This window comes from Linepithema humile, chromosome 5 (assembly GCF_040581485.1).
Source record: "Linepithema humile isolate Giens D197 chromosome 5, Lhum_UNIL_v1.0, whole genome shotgun sequence".
Classification (NCBI taxonomy): domain Eukaryota; kingdom Metazoa; phylum Arthropoda; class Insecta; order Hymenoptera; family Formicidae; genus Linepithema; species Linepithema humile.
This window is the reverse complement of record NC_090132.1, coordinates 30975388-30995713: the sequence shown is the minus strand read 5'-3', so window position 1 is coordinate 30995713 and position 20326 is coordinate 30975388. Positions and strand designations below refer to the sequence as shown.

The 20326-nt window shown below is 41.0% G+C and overlaps 1 protein-coding gene across 21 annotated transcripts in view; it reads left to right on the top strand.

Moving 5' to 3' along the window:
- Window positions 1–20326, top strand: part of mbl (muscleblind) — a 363403-nt gene that overhangs the window by 68149 nt on the left and 274928 nt on the right. Inside the window, exon 3 of one of the 21 annotated variants that reach the window (XM_067355304.1) lies at window positions 12432–18413. The exons of the other annotated variants lie outside the window; for them this stretch is intronic. Coding sequence (XP_067211405.1) covers window positions 12432–12458 — 27 coding nt within the window. The 3' untranslated portion in view covers window positions 12459–18413. Of the gene's footprint in view, window positions 1–12431; window positions 18414–20326 lie in introns of those variants that run through there. 21 annotated transcript variants of the gene reach the window in all.

Sequence of the window (20326 nt, the reverse complement as noted above, 5' to 3'; positions counted from 1 at the left end):
GTCCCGAATAATTCCAGTGTGAATATTTCGGGACGGTCCCGATTTTTTTTCAGCGACATGTCACGTTGCTGCGGTTAATAATGAAAAGATCCTGAATTTTATCTGCGAAAGAATTTCACATCTATCCTTGTCACTATTCGAATAAATTTCTATATCAATCATTATTTTTATTTGATTAACAGAAATTTCAATTTTGGTCGACTGTCGCATATTATATAAAAAATACTGTAAAATTACTATTACAGTAAAAGAGAAAACGCTGTCTAGCTGAAACATTAACAAACAAACTGTTTTATATTTTTGAAGGTCTTATTTTATAGGTGTCTGTTACAGCAACACAATGGACAATAATTCGATGCACAATCACTGGTGTGCCAAATTTGAAAATATATTGTTATCGCGTCTATCGAATTGCTTCTGATCTACAATGCGACGCTAGGTATCCTTAATATCGGCGATGCCGACGTGAACGAACGAAACTCGAAACCCATTTATTGATTCGGCGTATTTCGCAGTTAATATCGGGCCTTCACCTTTTTCCGCGTGACAGTTGTTGAAATCCTGCTGCGCGGACGGTTAATCGGGAAGCCCTGACGAGGAAATAGGCTATCGATCCGAATGGACAGTGACTCGTTTTGACAGTGCATCGAGAGAAGGGACGTTGTGATAGGGGAGCGCGATAACAGAAACAAATTTCCTACGCCATTTGCGGCTATTCGTTCTGCACGTGGTTTTCATCTGCGTTCCAACTACTGTTCGAATAAAATCTGATTTCTGGACATCTGTTTTTTTTTTCCGTGCAACCATATCGTAACTTTACGGATTGCTTGTGCTCGTTAAATAAAACATGTTATTTTTAGAAATTATTTTTTTAAGAAAATTCAATATATTTAACGATAATTGTAACACAATTTTTATAACATGCTATATATATTTTTGTATTAAATTATTATTTCTGATTATATAATTAAATTACACTTCCGTTATAAATGGAGGAAGCTTTTACTTTTACAAATTTTGATATCTTATGTACTCGTATTTATGCTACACACAAACTGGTTGATATTTAAATTTGATAAATGTATCTTTATCTTTAATGAATCTTAACGAATTAGCCTAAATTTCTTCTAAGCTTTTATCTATATTTCTTTATTTCTAGCTGTCTCGAATTTCTCTGTGCTATTTGAATTTTGTGCTATTTCTTCGCTGTGATTGTTGGGCTATGTTGGGCTGTTCATTTGCCTCCTCCCCGTTTCCATATTCGTTGCGCCGAAATATCCGCGCGAGGCGTTGCAATATGTTTAGACGAGGGAAGAGGCGGGGGGCATCGCGGGGAAGGTGCGAGATTGCAAGATGAATATTTGCAGCGGATTTCGTTTTTTCTTGCTTTTAGTTTCGCGTATCTTCGTACCGTACACTGCGCACTTTTGCCTCGATTTTTCCTCGTATCTACTACGTGCGTCCCACTTGTTTCTGAGATACCGTAATATTTACTGTGTATAAAGCGTTAATACGAGACGATGGAAATTAGCGGACTTTACGACATATGCGTGCGTTTCTTGACCGATGACAGAGATTTTCGCGTGAAATGTTTATCCCCGTCTGTGTTTACTTGCTCGCAACACAAGACGGCGAATTCTCAAAGAAGGAAAACCGAATTACGCGGCGTACCGTCGACGGGTAGTTACAACTCACGGGCACTTTGCATGACAGAACGGCTAATCTCGCAGCTCGCGGCTCGACGAGAGCCCGTCGAGAGTGCATTACCGCGTGCGCGCGCGCTTAGATTCCGCACTCCGCACTCAGATTAGCGAATTCGCTTGTCGCATAGCCGCTAAGTGACTTGCTAAGTAAACGAGGCTTCTTCAAGGATCCGAGTAAACATCATGTCCGCTCTATAAATACGATTTGATTACTTTAACATTCCGCTTGACGTTCGCTTCTTTCCCCCTTTAGGGCCGGTTCTATTACAAAGTCAGTGAAGACTAACTATGGATCCCATTAAATCCCACTTTGATGCTATTTTTTTGAGTTGACTATTTAACTTTCTTTTCCCAACTTTGCAGCCCGTGGCGTTCGTTGCTAAGTCAACGATGAGAGATAAAATATATAATAATACTGAAAAGCTTACTCTTTCTAAAGCAATACGATTTTTCTTTCTTGTTAAAATGTTGTGGATTTATTCGAAAAGGATTTGAAGCTGCCGCGTGCTTGTAAAATATTTTTTTACGAAAAAATAGAAAAAATAGCCTCTCTGGAATTAGGAACTTTTTAATACGTTTTGAATACATTGATTCGTCGACCTCGATGCCGCTTTGTTTGGCAAGCGGAAAAAAATCAGGCAGGCTCGTACGTCATTTCGAGCGCCATGTGAGCGCAGACAATGGCGCGTTCCTGCTGTTGGCGCTCCTCGTAATTTCGGGCGTGCTAAATGTCAACCGATTTCACATTTACGCCGGGCTGTCAGTTATTACCGAGTGGAAGTATGACGCACCCGACAGTGTAAATAATTCAGGGCTCAATTACGCAAATTGCGAACTACCGCGTTTCCCCTTTCCCCTTGACCTCTCACCCTTTCACGTTCGACCGTGCCCTCTCTTCTCTCTTTCTCTCTCTCTCTCTCTCTCTCTCTCTCTCTCTCTCTCTCTCTCTCTCTCTCTCTCTCTCTCTCTCTCTCTCTCTGTGTGTGTGTGTGTGTGTGTGTGTGTGTGTGTGTGTGTGTGTGTGTGTGTGTGTATGTGCGCGTATGATGCACGTTCTGCGCCACTTCATTCCGCCACGTTCTCTGCAACCCTTCGCCACGTGACTAATAACTAGTTTCGCCGGTAGCGGACATAAAAATATTTTCCACCCCGTACATGCATTTGCAACGCGATGAAATGTTTTGCGATATCGGTTTCTGCGCTGCATCATGTCAAGAATAAAAGAAAAGAGAGAGAGAGCTTTAGCTTGTTTTGTCGTTATTTTCAAATTGGATTTACCTTAGGAAGTAAACTCTTTACTTTAACTGTTAGAGAGTGTAGTGATGAAAAGATACAAACTACTTTCTAAATGATAAAAGAAAATATCCTTTGTCACAATTTATATTAATATTTAGTAGAATAGAATATGTAAAGAGAGAATGTAGAATTCGAGTTTGCTGGGAAAAAGGATTCGCCGATCGTTAAGACGGGGATGCCTTGGACCTCGCAATATTAACGCGGAACGAATGATCCACTTGCCCGACAGTTGTCTTACATCTGGCTGGTAAGACGGGGCTCTCCCCGCTCGCTTGCTTGTACAAATGCGACGAATATAAGGCGTTCTTCTTTGGATGGAAAAAAAAGGAGAGGCGAGAGATTCGCGAAACTTTGGAATTAACGAGGGAGGAGTTTCGCGGTGATGGAACTTTTGCACAGACTATTCAACTTCCAGTCGTATAACCTCCCGGGTGAAGACGCGCGCCATAATCCGGGGTAACAACGCGCTGGAAAATACCATTCCGTCGCCCTCTTACCGCACGCGAGAGAGTGCCATCCCTGCAAAAGCGAGCGAGCCCGAAATACTCGCGGGTTTTGTTCCGATTCGTCGGTATCCCCCCCCCCCCTTGCGCGTACCGGTATTCTCGAAATTAATTTAAACATAATAGACACAAATGTTATACATACACTTTGTTTTCAACAAAGAAAGTACGGCATTGAGTGATTATAATATTTGGCAAAGTCGTGGAAAGTGACTTTTCGCATTTGTTATTGAAGCGAACGAGCAATTAAATTTTTCTAATTTAGCCGCTTTCGCTTACGCGTCGGATAGATCGGAGCATATCATGCGCACGAACGTGAGCCTCGTCTCGGAGAATCGGTTAACTGACACTAATTGTGGAGGATCGGAGAAGATTTATCCCCGGCGAACGTGCAATTGACTCATTAATTCATGCGCGTTGCGTCACGTTGCGCGCGGTACGTTACGAGCATACGTCTCATTGGCTGCTAATGAGATCATCCATATAGGAAACGTTCGAAGAGGCAAGCTGGTTCGCAAGAGGCTTTAGTTTCGTAATTGTCGCTTTCTCTTTTAGTGCCTTCTGTCTGAGTGATAAAAATATGGTTTGCTTTCTTCAGGACAGTTTTATTACTTTTCGGAAGCATTAATAGAATATTTTATTGTATTATATTAGTCTCTGAACAGCTCCTTTTTGTATGCGGTCAGATTAGTCTTACATTCGACGCGCGAATATTCAAGAAGAAAGAGAAGGAAGACTGTAGGTCGATTGCGTAAGATAGGCGCTGAAAGTCGCTATATATAACCACGTGATAGTTAACCCATGTTGACGTTTCTTCATTGGCGTCAACCGATGTGTCTTTTATTATCCGCGTAACTGCGCGTCGACGAGTTGCTTATCCGTCAGCTACTTTCAGTTGCTCACCTAACGTGTTATTACTCTCGGCACGACATAATTGATATAATGACAACCAATCGCACCAATCATTTGATAATACTTTTATATGCGTTCGAAGATAGCATTAACGTTTACCTCTTGTTTGAAAGAAACACAATATCACGTATTTTTTAATTGCATTACAATGCAACATATAATTTAAAAGATACATAGATTTTATCGCTACACGTGTATTAATGAATTCTATATACATCTTATTTTGGTAGTAGTCTTTTATAAGCGAGTAATTTTACACAACTCGTTGTTTGTGATCAAAAGTAAAATGCTAGAAGAAATTGAATCGGAGATAATTACGCTAGGGGATAAATAAAACACAATTGTTAAGTTAATTTTAGAAGACTCGCAGTAAATTTAACAAATTCATCTTCTTGATGTTGCATGGAGATTTTTTCTATCTATAGTATTAAAATTGCTGGTTTAAATTTCTGTTTGATATTTTATACAATTGATTTCTTCATGCATTATTTTCATGCATGATTTAGCTGCCAAGTTGTTTAATGTTAAGGATTAAAACTCGTCGAAAAGTCTGTGACTAGAGGGAAGCACGCGGCTTTTGATACACCTTGTATACACGCGCCACACTATCCTGGAACGTCTCGTCGGATAACCGAGTGTGCTTTTTTTTGCCGTCGCTTTTTCTGCCTCTTTCTGCCTCTTTTGCGCGTCGCTTCGCGTGGGACTAAGCGTTGCAAAAACCGACTGGATGCCGCCGAGAGTACTGGTGTATGTTACTTATCTCGTCTTCGTGCCTCCTTCCTCCCTCCACCGCAATCTCTTTTTCCTTTTTTTACCTTTTTTTCGCAACTTGCTCGTATTTTGCACTTTTTAGATCGGGTGAAGTATCCGGCGAATTATCAGACTAACGCAGACAAGCACGAATAATGGAGAAATTTATATCAGAAATGTATATCAGAATGTATTAGTAACGGTGCGCTATTTTGAGGACAGCAAGTTTAAAATTTCGAAAATGTGTTTTGAGAAAGGGTGCATTTTAAAAGATGTCAAGAAATATGATGTCAAAAGGCTTTCGGAAGTTAAGATTAAAAGTGGAAAAGTGGAAAAGTTGAAAAGTATGATATAATTGTATGAATTATTTGAATTATTTATTGTGTTTTCTTTCGCCGAAAAATTAAATGTCTTTTCGACTTTTTGATAATTCTATTTAATCTTTTATAGAGATTGAGAACTAATTCTTTTTACTTACCATGAAAGTTTACGCAGGTGAGAGGGTTTATACGGCGTGACTTTGCAGGAAAGAGCGGAGGAACGGCTGTTCGTACCCTTTCTTGCATTTACATTGTTCTGCCTTCATCTCTCTTTCTCTCTCTCCTCTCCTCTTCGTATTCCTGTTTTTTGTTCCCCACCCGCTGACTTCATGAAAGGGTTCAAATATGTGCGGAACTATGGGAAGTAAGAACCAGGTGGATTATGTCGGCACAGTGTGTTCGCGCGCATTACTCACTTTATTCTTCGTCACTTCGCCTCTTTCCTTAATCTCGTATTTTCCTTTGTTCTTTGCTCGAGCATTCTTGATTTACGCTCATGTGCATTTATTGATATCGGTATGATTAATTGATGACTCTGGTTTTATATAAAATATTTTATATATAATAGTTTAAAAATAAACAGAATTTACAGAAAATTTTTAAATGATATCTTGTTCGTTTGAGAAGGATACAAAAATTATCTTTGGAGATGTAATTTATTAATTCTGCAACAAGCGCATATTTCCACTTAATCTTCAATTATTAATAAACATGTATTCTACGTATGATATAAATATCAGCGGTTTACGTTACTGCGATGTTTGTTCTCTTTTTATCGAACGTAACATAATACTTCACGTATATTACGGTAAGCCATACTCGCACATTCGCTTGCCTGCACAAACAACTGGGGATATTCTTGATTCGTTAGGATGCGAGCAGTTAAAATTAATGACGTGTTTAACGATCGTGGTTAATTCACCTTTCATAGCGCTCGTCGAAATTCAACTTATTGCGCCCATCGTTCCGTGTCCCGTTGCTGGGCAAAAAAAAAGCGTGGGAGAGAAAACGACAGGGAGAAACGACGTGATCGCGCGGGGGTGATTGCAATTAGCGCTTCGATTCGGGTAACGAGCAAACGAACGAAATAAAGCCCGCGTGATAAAAATCACTGTAGCAGTCATTTAACGCGCTGGAAACACTGGAAACGTTATTAGGAAGAATCGTAACGCCGAGTTACATTCCATTTCCGTTTGTTCCATCAACTGATTCAGCGAAACTCTCACTCTCTCTTCCTCCATCACTCTGCCTCATTCCTTCTTCCTTTCGCTCTCTTCGTTTTCTCTCTCTCTCTCTCTCTCTCTCTCTCTCTCTCTCTCTTTCCTGCTTTTATCCTTCTTCCGCAGACACTTGAATTTACCTTGTTCTTCCTACCTTCTCATTTTCAACGCTTTTCTCCTTTCTTTGCGTAGCATCGGGACGCTTCTTCCCTCCCATCTTCGTTTCTCGTTATAACTCCCTCTATTATTTCCTGGCTCTCTTAATTGTCGGGACCGCGAAGCTGAGTGTCATCCTCGGTCGCTTTCGTGCACTTCATTATTACATAGATATGCATGATAATCGTAAAATAATTTTACGAGGTACTTTTTATTCACATTTCTTGAAATTTTTGTCTACAATGTTTGATTATGAAATGCAATAAAGTGCAATAAACAGTATAAAATTTATATATATTTTTAAACGAAGCAAATCTTTTTCAAGTTGATGAATACAATTTGTTCTTAATTCATAAATTTTCGACTGTTTTCGAGACAAGATGTTCATAATTTGCTTCAGATTCTTTGAAAAACAAGCAGTTGATGCAAACACGATTACACAATGACTTGTTTCGCATCTATGTAGAAAAATTATGCATTGTATGTATATCATTCTCTCCTTGTTTACGTCGTATAAATCTCTGTTCCTCATCTCAATCTCATCTCTCATTTCGCAATAGCTTTATAGCATAATAGCAATATGTTTCGCAATGAGCCACTTTCTCGTTTACCCTTTCTATTATTTTCTAGACCTTTTAATTATCGTAACCATAGCGGCGCGAATAGTTATGTAGAGTTTTACGAGCGGCGGCCCGTCCGCGGCAACGATCATTCCCCGCTCGTTTCGCGCGCGTAATGAGGCCCCCGAAGTAGCAGTATACTTTTGTGCCGCAGTCGCTCTAACGCGAACCCTCTTACCTGCCGTATGAGTTACGCGCGAGAAGGAAAGATCTTTTCTTTCTCTCAAGACAGGTCTTCTCGCTTGCCACGCGAAAGTCGGAGATAAGTAGATATCCCACTCGTGGTAATTACACACCCTCCGTTGCGCTCGCCTGCACGCATTTTGTACTCTCTCGTCCTTTTTACCGGCGTCGGGAGTGATGGCAATACTGCCGGGTGCTACCGAGTTGAGTAGTTTGGTGGTGGCAACGGTCGACTCGCAGCACATCCCGACTGCGTGCGTGCGTGCGTGCGTGCGTGCGTGCGTGTGTGTGTGTGTGTGTGTGTGTGTGTGTGTGTGTGTGTGTGTGTGTGTGTGTGTGTGTGTGTGTGTGTGTGTGTGTGTGTGTGTGTGTGTGTGTGTGTGCGTGTGTCCGTAGTAGTAACGACGGGTAGCCGATGGTGGTAGGTGGTTCGTAACCTAGCCACCCTTTTCTACTACGTGCGGCTGACGTTGGAATCTAGCCGACGGCGTGGAATACGGCTCGCTAATTCACGTTAATCTAATTTGCCGCGAGTCGACCAGAGCGAGGGTTCCGAGCTGCTCGTGAGTCGGCTGAAACAGGCGGTATTAGCGTGATCACTGCGATGAAACTTGTGATAATATCTGCGTGGATAATAATAGTATCGATTTCTCCGTTTCGTGCACAGAAATAATACTTTGGAATACTTAAATAAAAATGGCATTATTTTTCAAGTAATATATATATGTATGTATACTTTTAAAAATTATTAAAAGAGAATAGATTAATAATGAATTATTATTCTGTGAGATGGAAAGATTATTTTTCTTGTTTATAGTGTCTTTTTATCTCGATAAATAGTGCCATTTATTTTTGTGCGCTAACTCATCACTATTTTTTTAGAATTATAAAAGAAAAGTGATACGTCTTCTTCAGAAAACGCACAACATTTAATATACTTTGTATTTTTTCTCGCATTTGCATTTTCAATGAATAATAAGTATATTTGAGTACATTTGCGACGCATTGCTTGTTTTCTTTGTCCGCTGATATTCAGCGCTTTCTTGAAGGCAATCTTTTGGGAGTGCATTTTTCTTCATTTTCCACGGGCTTTTCTCCAATAAAGGGATGTAGCGTGGCACGGCAAAGTTGCCGGCCGAACGATAAAAGTAATACCGATAACTCATCCGACACGCTGCTGTTTCGTTAACGTACACGGTATGTGAGCTCGTCACACCTACGCAACGTATAAATATACGCCACCCACACGTATGCCGTTTAGCTTTATTGGTTATCAGACGAATTTTTCGTTGCTATCATATCTGGGACCGTAAAGTCGTATCACGAAATCCCCAATGCAATCACGCTCGTAGCTCTTCCTTTCTAGGGGTGTAGGATGCAATGGGCCACGAGCACCATCCATTTGCTGGGAAATGCAATAATTGCAAATTGTAATGGGATTGTACTGCAGTGCCACGCCATTACCCCTGTATCAACTCTTCTTCGTCCGCATTCGTTGCTGCCTCGCTTCTTACCTAACCTGTCGAAATTCCTCTTGCCGCACTCGCCCATAATTTTCCTTTTTTTCTTCGTTTGCTACGATGAGAAATAAGAGAAGGAACCTGATAACCGTTCTTCTTTATAACTTTGACCCTTGTTCGTGCTGCAGTCTGCTGGAGCTACTCAGAACTGACTGCTTCGTTTATTTAGTGATCTATGAAGTATGAAACACACGTTGTTGCACGTATAAAACATACCTTTTGTAAGTTTTAATCGGTAATTTACATATTTAGAAACTGATCGAAATGTTATCAATTTTATTTTTGTCTTATTATTATAAATGTACATCCGATTTAAATCAATGTTTCATTTTTTCTATTTTTTCACTCTATTCTATCTTTATAAGACAGAGATATTTGAATTCGTTCATTTATAAACACATGTGATATCAGATCAGGTTTTAGTGACGATTGTGTCATAGAGTGAGAGCTCGTAATATCTGATAGCCAACTGGTCCGATACTGATCGATCGGATCAGGACGATCCGTAGAATGTAGAATATTGGTATGACAGTGATAATACTATCATTGTAATTAGATCGCAGTTAGTTTTAGTTAAATATAATGACGTTAATTGGTATTGTTTATATTGTTAATACGGACATTGCGCATTGATAGAACTGTCGAACGATCATTTATCGTTCATTTTCGATCCATCTAATCAATCCACGGCAAGCTGACATATTAATGAAACATCATTGCCAATGTAACGAGCAATAAAGTCGTGACGAATGGTGTCTGTGTACCGCGACACACTTCTCGGTGAACTGCATAGCGCAACACAGTACAATTGATAAATTATAAATATGGTCAGCTGTTACATAGATGCGATATAATATAATGTATTATGCCTTGGCTACGTTTTCTGCGCCGGTGGTCCAAGTGTTTCGTCAGAGGTATTCATCATATTATAAAATCGAATCTAGCAGTAAGTGATTGTTATGTTTCGTGCTTAAATGCAAAATGCATTGCGATAATTTATATTTATTTTCTTAAATAAAATTTCCGGAGGCATTTACGTTACATATATTCTTGATATTTCGTAGTTTGAGCAGAGAAATATCAAAATTCGAAAACTTTTTTCATACTTAAATAGTAATAGTATTACATGTAGAATATTTAAAAATTAATATTCAATTGAATATAAGGTGAGGAAGACAGATCATAATGTGTTGTTCGCGAGAAGAGAAGAAAAACATTGATATTGTGACTTAAATTTTGGCGAGTCGATCATTACGGTGTGATTTTCTGCGAGGCGACTCGCTCGCAGCATCATCGGGTACGCGCGGAATGTGCGCGATCATTTTTACAAAATGTCAATTTTCCCCAAATACCCATCGGCGCTCGCCGCGGAATCGACAACTTCGCTACATGGCGATGACAGGTATCGATCTTGCTGAACATTTTTATCGAGCGCACTCGTCACTACCGCCGCAACGCGGGCAACATAAAGGCCAGCCTTGTTAGGACGGATATGGAACATGACGCACTCTCGTACCCACGCGCGATAAAATGTTTCATCGTTACGTAATCGAGCTCGCGGCGAAGTTGCCTGAAGTGCAGCGCAATTTATCAGTTAGGAAAAGAGTATGTCGTCGCCTACGCTGCGTGACTTTGTTTTCAACGGTACGACTTTTTTACGATGCCACTTTAATTCTTACAATGCCACATTGCTCTAGGCGGAACGACAGATGTAGCAAACGAGTTGACTCAAGCAGCATTTTGGAAAAGAAATTATACTTTTTTTCTTTAAGATTGAATTACATCATAGAACTCTCAAATATTATTTGATTTGGAAATTATGGATTTCTAAAATCTGCTATTCTATTGGTGGTAATCTGATATTCGCGCTTGCCGACTTATAACGCTTGTATTTTTAATACGAAGCACCTGGCGAGAACGTCTGCTTGAAGTATAGTTACGAGCGACGCGCCGAAACAGCCACTTTGTTATTGTAACTTGCAATTTACAAGAATTCCAGCCATATTTCCTAGGTTTATCGTCGCCGGAAACAACATGACCTAACCACCGCTCAGTATAGCTGTTAGACGCGTCCGTTTTCTCGAGTACACCGAGTGATATGGCAATAACCGACTGAAGGAATATCCACTTGTCGCGCTTTAAGTGTTTATTTCTGTCGGCCGTTTTCCTCTTTTCGTCGTTCGATTTCTGTTCTCGCCAAGCTTAGTCGGTGTTTGCGCGCTATTTCAGAGGGCGACATTAATAAAAGCGGCGAGACAAAATCTCAAAGCAGCAGGATGGAATCTTTAATGAAATCAATTAATTACGAATTTCATCTCATTGTAAATGTCATCATTTCCAATAAGATGCACAAATTTAGTATATCAAACTGTAAAAATTGTTGACGTTAAAATTTCAGAAATAAAAATGCCAGCAGTTCGTATGAATGATCTCATATCACGGCTGCCGAGTTAATTCTGGACTTAACCGGCGAGAACATTGTAAGTTAAGATTAAAAGCGGTTTGTTATGTTGCAAGTACCGACAAATGTGAAGGGTAAATGACGGCGAGAACGTCCGTCTTATTTGCAACGCGTGACACCTCATACACGGATTCATGTAAGGCAGGAGCCGCGCGAGATCCTGTGATATAATTTACAAATAGAACGACATGTACTTGGAGCTGCGGGGATAAGTTTATGTCGTGATTTAACGGTTGGCAAGCTTTCCTGGTGCCGATGGCTAGCAACGACGACAAAGTCAGCGGCTACCGGCATCGCTTACGCTCCTCGAGAGGACGGCGTTGCTGGGCAAATGTTGCCGCCACGGGGCGTTAAGTGACGTTTATGAGAAAATATCGTCCCGGACTGTAATTACATAGCATCGTTGTAACGCACGCCTCGCCGGCATCTTTGAAACGGCGTCGGCGGCTGTAGCCGAGCGTTCCGCCATAACTTCGGAACATCCTGCCAGCACGTTCGGGTTAAGCTTGCAGAAGCGACTAAATAAAATAAGCGCGGATAACGGATAGCGGATTTTACAAAAATTCAATCCTCTATTTTATCTTGTAAGGTTAAATTTGGATTCATTTATAGTTGTTGTGACTCAATTTATATTTGACGCATTGCTAAAATACGATATTTTTATACGATCCTTTTTATAATCTCATTTTTATATACCGTCTCTAAACACTGTACTTTATATATCTCATTTATATAATTTAATTCATATTTATATAAATCTAATAATATCTATTCCTTTTTGTTGCAGGTGAGTCGATGTTTGATTTACTGCTGAGACTACATTAATGTAAGTGAAATTTTATTCTCATTTAATTTTATATACGACGTTATCGCTTGTTTAGATTTTGATTTAATAATATGAAAATATTGCATCACAATTTTAAACGATAAGGCAAGTTTGCTCGCATACGAAGATGAGAGTTCTCAATTCTGATGTTCTCAGAGGTCTGCGAATGGTAATAATCGACCGTGGTTAAGCGGCCGATTTATATTCAATGTCATTCCAGACATTCTTTGCATTTGATGTCTTTGATGGCCGTCTTTGATAGCGTTATGGCGTAGGAAGTCATTATGGATCCACACCTACGATCTATGTCACAATACGTTTGATTATTATTATTATAGCGGCTTATTAACAGCTTTTTAACTATACAAGTGACTAATTCAGTGACTGACTGCGATATTACAAAGAATCGAAGTTATACGTATATTTGCATGCAAGTACGAAACTATTTTTAATGATAATATTTTAAAAATATCAGTATTAGGATTGTAAAGAAATTTATTTTAAAGAAATTTTAATTACGTTAATTGATGGTGCCACAATATTCTATATTCTTACATTGATGCGCTAAATTTAAGTTGGTACAATACTAAAGTTAATGTACGAGATGTTATTCTTTAAAATGGGTTTGATCTGAGATCTTGGAAGAGCTCTCTCTCTCTTTCTCTGAAGCCTGTTTCATTTCTGCGACGTTTCAAAATACGCAAGTCCTTAGAGTACAAAGCATATAACTCGTTCCGCGGATCATTACTTTTAGCAGTATACCGACTCATGAACTAAAGCGCGCGCGTTGTGGCACGAGTCACGTTATCGTTTTGTCCGCTTGATCCTTCGATCGTGCCAGATTTAATGGTTTTCCGTTAATCCTCGCAACCCTTTCGAAAGTAGAAGATGATGAGGGGGGTAAGGATTGGATGCGGGAGGGTGGCCGGACGTGAGGTGGATGAGAGCGGTCGAATGTACCGGGGACAGAAACGAGGACGCGAGAAGACGGGGAAGGCGGAAGAGAAGAAGAAGAAGAAAAAGAGGAGAAGGAGGAGGAACGACGAGGAAGAAAAGAAGGAGTTAGGGTTAGGGTCAGGTTAGGGGTTGGAGGAGCAATAAGGAATTATTGCGGTACGATCGACAAACGGCGACTACGTGGCCGCACTACGGAAGATTCTCTCCGGCTGAGCGACTTTTCTTCCTTCTTCCACAGTCGCTTCTCTTTTCCGCCTCTTCTCTCTTTTCCCTGCTTTCCTTGGACTTGCGTTTCTCGCGTCATGCCGTCCCACCCGTGCCCGTGCCCGTGCCTTTACCCACGAAACCTTCCAGACTCGTCAATATGTAATGTTCGAAAGCTCGCGCACTACGCCACCCTCGCCCCGCGTCCGGCCGTCCTACGTGGAATAGAAGATTCTTTCCGACCTTGTATATTTCAGTGGATGCGTCCAGTAAACCGCGACCGGACAGCCGACCCTGTAAATACACGATACTCCATGACTCTTGATGCGAGAGTCGATATGATTATGAGCAAATATTTTAGAGTGGTCCGATAATAATGTAGAATGTCTTATCATTATCGCGTCTTATCATATATTTCCTTAGAATCATTCAAGCTTTTTTCTTTGATTTCTATAGAGTTTTTGACGACAGAATATTATGTAAAAATGTAAAATTAAATCTAGATAGCTTAAATAGCTTTGTAATCTAAAATTGCAAATCTTTCAAAGTCAAATTTGTTTGAAGTTAATCACAAATATTATAATTTAATATTAAGTTTTACATCTTTTTTCGTTATCATTTTTATTTTTAATATTTTTTACGTCAGAGATTACACGTAAAGCCAGATAAGGGTCGAGGATATCCGTTGGACTAACATGCAACATGTTTGAAGCTAAAAATACCGGCGATACGTTCCTGACGAAGTTTTATCGATGCATCTGTTTTGTTTGTCGAGGGAAATCCAGTTTGTCGTCACCGTCGTCGTCGTCGTCGTCGTCGTCGTCGTCGTGCAAAACCAATTTCGTCTCTGCCTTCGAGGCCTCCATATCGGGTGAACATTAAGCGGCGGCGCAGACGAGCTCGATTTATCAACGTTCCGCAAAGTCTCCTTCCTCAACGAGTCGTGTTTCCGTTCTTGATAAGAATACAGATAAACCAGAACATGCTGGTTTGCGATCTGTCATCATCGATTACGAGAGTTGAATTTTAATTTTTCGTTAACATTTTATTAATTCACGGTTATATTACAATTAGTGCTGATGTCATTTCAGACATCGCTGGGATCATTTTTCCGACGAAGAAACACTAGTCGCGAAGGTCGATATATATTATTGTAGGCGGGTACTATATGCGCAATGCATGATTGCGGCTGTTCTCCAACAGTAAATTGAAAAATTATGCGTGCATACATAAGCGCTGCCTTTGGCAGCGGCGATATGTCGATGGAAAATAATACGACACGTGTGCGTGCTGCAGTTGCGAACGTGGGTTTTCCCACTCGATGAAAAGTGCCACTCGCGAGCCATCGCCATGCATTCCTACAAAATCGTGCGTGATTTTTTTCTCTTCCTTCTTCCACTTTACCCTGAATATCTCTAGAACATCCAAGTACCGACCTTTACGCGCGGTTCATTACTTACGAATGCTACGCGCCAACCGTGTAATAGTATGCATAAAATGCGTCGTTCTCAAGTAGATATTCTAATGTGTAAATGCAAATGTGAGCAGAAACGTAACGCAATTTATTCCTAGACTCTACCGATTATCATTTTAACATTTTCACGCTCGCATTTTTGCTCTTATTATCTTTATTTATCTAACATTTTTAATTTAGAATTAAAAAATAGATCGCAAATGTAAATTATAAGTGGTGATACAATGGCGATATTTTGCATGACTATTGAGAGAGTCTGAGAACAAATTTGGTCTCAAATTCTAATATACATCCTATCAGGAATCGGGTGTTATCTTCGTTATTCCAACGAAATGATGAGTGATGGCTACTCTATGATCATAGCTTTAGCCAATGTGAAGGATTATTCATACTGATGCGCGCATACATATGTATGAAAGCTGGGAAGCTTCTATCGGCATTAAAATTTAGCGTAGTCAGCTTGTATTACGTCAAATCTGTGATGCAACAATGCACGAAATGATTTGGTTAATGAAGGGAATAAATTGTAATTCTAAGTTTTAATTAAAGCAAAAGCAAAATTCATACAGTGCATGAGAATTCAAAATATATGTATGAGGTATTTCACAAAAGATTGATTGACACGGCAACGATTAAATGTCAATAATCGCTGACAACTTTTTTCTAACCCATTAAGTTTGCCAGAAATTTAAATTGTCAAACAAATTATCAAACTCGACATATGTTCTTTTCATGAATTTGATAAAAACGTGGAAAGATCATAATAGAATAGACATTGTGACGAATTAATTACAGTCTAAATTTTGTTTCGCCAATGATGTAGTTTGTAGAAGCGTAGTAGATATTTTTTTTGTTTTATTAAGAAATTTATCATTGACATATGCGGATTAATTTGTTGAAATTTTTCTCCGGCGCAAAAGTTTAGCGAAATAAAATTGTTCAATTTTGAAGAATATCCACAAATGTGTTTTGTAGTGTGCCTGTCAAGAATTTCCACAGAAATCTATCCAGAATTGCAGAATTGTGTTGTGATAGCTCTCGTCAATTTGTCTGTCCCGATTTGTCAAGTTTTATGAAACCGGTATTATTTGCGTACGAGCGGAAAGATAGCGCGCGTGCGATGCGCATATGTATTGCCAGGTAGTGGCAGACGAGCGAAGTTTAGGGCAGTAACGTTGCAAAGGATGAGAGGGGGGGGGGGGCGATGGTAATGTGGCCGGGTGAGGTTCGTATAGCCCGAGACCGCGCTGGAACAATGCCTTATCGAGCAACATTGTCTACTACCGAGTGGATCGGGGAGCTGAACGTGCGTAGAACAGAGAGGGGGGGAGGGAAGAGGGGAGGGAGAGAAGCGAGAGTGGCGGCGGGCTGCCAAAGCAGGGGGATGCATACGGGACTTGGAGATGAGAGCATTTCGGGGGTTATCTCGTGCACGGCGTACACACATTGTCCGTTTCACAAGGTCGGCCGTAGAGACGCTGCGGTCTTCCGATCAAATTGGATCTACTGAGAGAGTTCGGAGTATCGGGTCGACCGCAACGGCGCAAATCCACGGGCGACCACGAAATATTCCGTAGCCGCAATCCCGCTCCGCGATTCATCCTACCTTCGCGAACCGCATCCCCTGTATATTTTCGCCGTGTGCCGAAATGCAGATTGTTGCCCCGTTACGTTCCGAGATTCTGCATAATTTTGTCTTGACTCGCGCGAATTTAGGTTTTACTTTGAGAAGAAGAGAGGATTTCAAGCTAACTGACTGACTGTACTCTGAGAAATATGAATTATTATTGTACCGGGAATATTACCGGCTTTGCGAAAGTATTTCTCGAGAGTCTCGGCGAGAATAATTTTTCGCGAAAAAAAAACACTATTACGAGTACTTCGTTTCACTGTACATCGCTCCAAATTTCACGCTTTTATATCATACTTTTATAGTAGCTTTTATATAATATATAATATATTAATCAGAGATCAGCGTAGGAATGATTTACCAAAAGATATAAGAAACGATGAAAACAAGTATTCCGGTAAATTGGTAAAAAATCAAGTATATCGCTCGGATAACGAACAAATTGAAAGTTCGTTTCGATTACTTCGTGTCGAGTTGTATTTAGAACATCGAGTGAATCACACTTAATCAAGAGTGATCCGGGAACAGCGTGGAAAATCGATCGCTCCGTTTTTCATTCTGTTACATTCAGACGCCACTGAGTGGTCCGACGAGTGTTATCGATGAAACGGAAAGCGCCAGAGACAATCCGACGATGATAGTCGTTTCGATAGTCCTTCAATCTGTTCTTCATCGTTGACGAACCACTTCCGATTTTTCTTATTGCTTACGCCGCGAAATAACGAGCTTCGCGAGCACGTATCGCTTTATTTTTTCGCAATACGATGTCTGAATCTTTTTATTAGGTTTCTCTATGGAGAATCGTCGGGTAAAAATAAAAGTATTATCTAATCGGTGCGTAGGTCGTACTTTTTCTAAAGATGACATACTGAAATCAAGTACCAGTTCGACTTCACATTACCATCACATTACCATCGCGGTTCTCTTTGCCTCGTCTCGAGGCGAGAAACGGCTCTCAACGGGGGACGGAGAGAAAGGCAGAGAGTCCGTAGGAACGCGCGTGACACGCGCTAGCCTCGAGCAACGCCTCCGGAGGGTGTTTCTCACCTCCCTTGTCCGCTCAACCCCTCGTACTCAAAGTGCTAATGAGTGTCGCCTCGTAAGCCAATTAATACTCCCCCACTCATCGTACCGAGAGGTAGCTTGCGAACGAGCAAAATGCAGGAACCCGACAGAGAGAGAGAGAGAGAGAGAGAGAGAGAGAGAGAGAGAGAGAGAGAGAGAGAGAGAGAGAGAGAGAGAGAGAGAGAGAGAGAGAGAGAGAGAGAGAGAGAGAGAGAGAGAGAGAGAGAGAGAGAGAGAGAGAGAGAGAGAGAGAGAGAGAGGCAGCACGAGTACGGCGGCGGGGTGGAGGAGTGCCGATGGAGAGAGGTAGGCAAGTCGCTCCCTTGGAAAGCTAGGATCCCCGTACCTGCTACATGACCAGAATACCCCGCGGATTTGGTATGCTGGCCACGCCTGACCGCCGCACACCACCTCCTCGTCAAGTGAACTCCGGCGTAAGGCGCTAGCAAACCGCCATCCCACCACCTTCGCGTCGACCTCCCGACCGAATCTCCCGGAACCTTCGTAGCACCTTCGACGCCTCCGATCGTCGCCGCCGCCGCCGCCGCCACCACCACCACCACCATCACCACCACTCATGTCTATATCTATCTAGGCGACTTCTTGAGGAACGCGCGACAAGGTGTATGTATAGGTGGGCGGGCCGCGCCGCACCGCCTCCCGGAGTACTTAGAGAGACGCTCGTGGTGTTCGTGGAGCGTAAGGCGGCACGGCGGCGTTACTTCTTACTTAAAGACGCCGAGGACTTATGACGTGCACGTGACGGAGTTTTAGACTATGCCGAGTCAGCTCCGGGTGGCGGAAACTTTACGCGATCGTCGGACAACACGAGGACATTCCCGGTCGGAATTTTTTAGGTCAACTCCGATTGAGCGCCTTGTAAGCCGGGGCTTTACGAGAAGGAGGACCTCGGGCACATGCGCGCGCGTATACAGGTATTTCTTCGATATAGATCAACGACAGAATCAATGAGTTTATTTTCGACGTAAATGTACGAGTTGCGCTTTTCGCCGAGATAAACTTGGAACGACGAAGGTTCCGTTGTTCGTTACAATTTTACGCGCGATTGCAAGTTTTTAACGTCTGCGAGTGACAGTAGTGTTTTCGCCAGTCTTGGTCTCCAACGGCCCGTGTGATAAATTACATATAGGACGTAGACAAGCGCGAGATACTTAGGGACACGAGTACACGGAATAGCGGGGACGGCACGGTGTTACTTCCTACTTAAAGACGCGAAGGACTTATGACGCGTACGTGACAGAATTGTAGACTCGGGTTCTCGGCTCGAACTCGCTCGACGAAGTCTCTGAGTGCTGGTGAACGCGCGCGCGACCATAGCTTTTGGGGGATGCTGCTTCTTCTTCCGCCTCTTACTTAGCTCGTTCCCATCCTCCTCTTGATTCGCCTCCTTTCCCGCCTCCACCCTTCCGCCCGTTAGCAGACGCTGCGACAATAAAGTTACAGAGAGAGGCAGAGTTCACGGGAAATTGAAGTTTCGCGCGACAAATTGTCGACGGACTGCCGTCCTCCCGGATGACGAACTTTCTAATCGTGCCCATAGTACGTGGATAGTACTTGAAACGGCTCTTGACGGCGACCGAGGCGGTCAAGATGAAGGCACTGGACCAGGATGAGAGAGTATAGGCATATGGCGAGAGAAATAGATTTAATCTTTGAAAAGATGTGTGTGGAAATATTATGTAGTTTGAAATTGATATTGATTATTTTTTCATAATCAAGATTTCGTTAAGTTATTTTAATTTTTCAATTTTTAAGGCGAAAAATCTTGACGATTTTAATGTAAATTCAGTTTTTGCAAGTAAAATTTAGTTTGCGCTTAGTTGGTACTGCAATCATTGAAATTTTTTAATTTTTAATTTTTGTAATATACATAAAACTTTAATATTGTCTATCATTGAAATAGCTGTCTTTCTTTTCTATTCTATAATATTTGTGATTATGACTATGCTCTAGTAAATTATAAGAAATTATATATATATATATATATATAATTTATGTAGTCATATATGTCGATCGTTTCATCACATCGCACATATACAACGTTCGCTCGTAAAATTTTACAGTTGTCTATTTGATGATGAAATGCGTGATTCTATCTCGTATTTTCCTGCATTCTGCTCGATCAATTGGTATCATTTGCAACTCAAATAAAGTAGAAGGTATTTAGGTCAAATAAAGTATTTAGTTTGCAATCGCTGTAATGTTCGCAGAGTTATCGAGTGGATGAAGACAAATTAAGTGTTATTCTTTCGCGTATCTGTACGCGTACATTGCTCCGTTAGATTTATCCGCTGGCACAGTCTTTTTAAATTCAAAAGGCACACACAGGATGTGTGATACTGTGACCTTATAAAAATTGATAAATGGTAATTGGTTTTATCGAACCAGTAACAAATAAACATAAATTGGTATTTTTATATTTCATATCTGCGCGGCTCGCAAATGATATTTCAGTAATAACCTCCCGCTGCTATTTGAAATTAAAACCAATTTGTACGACTCGGC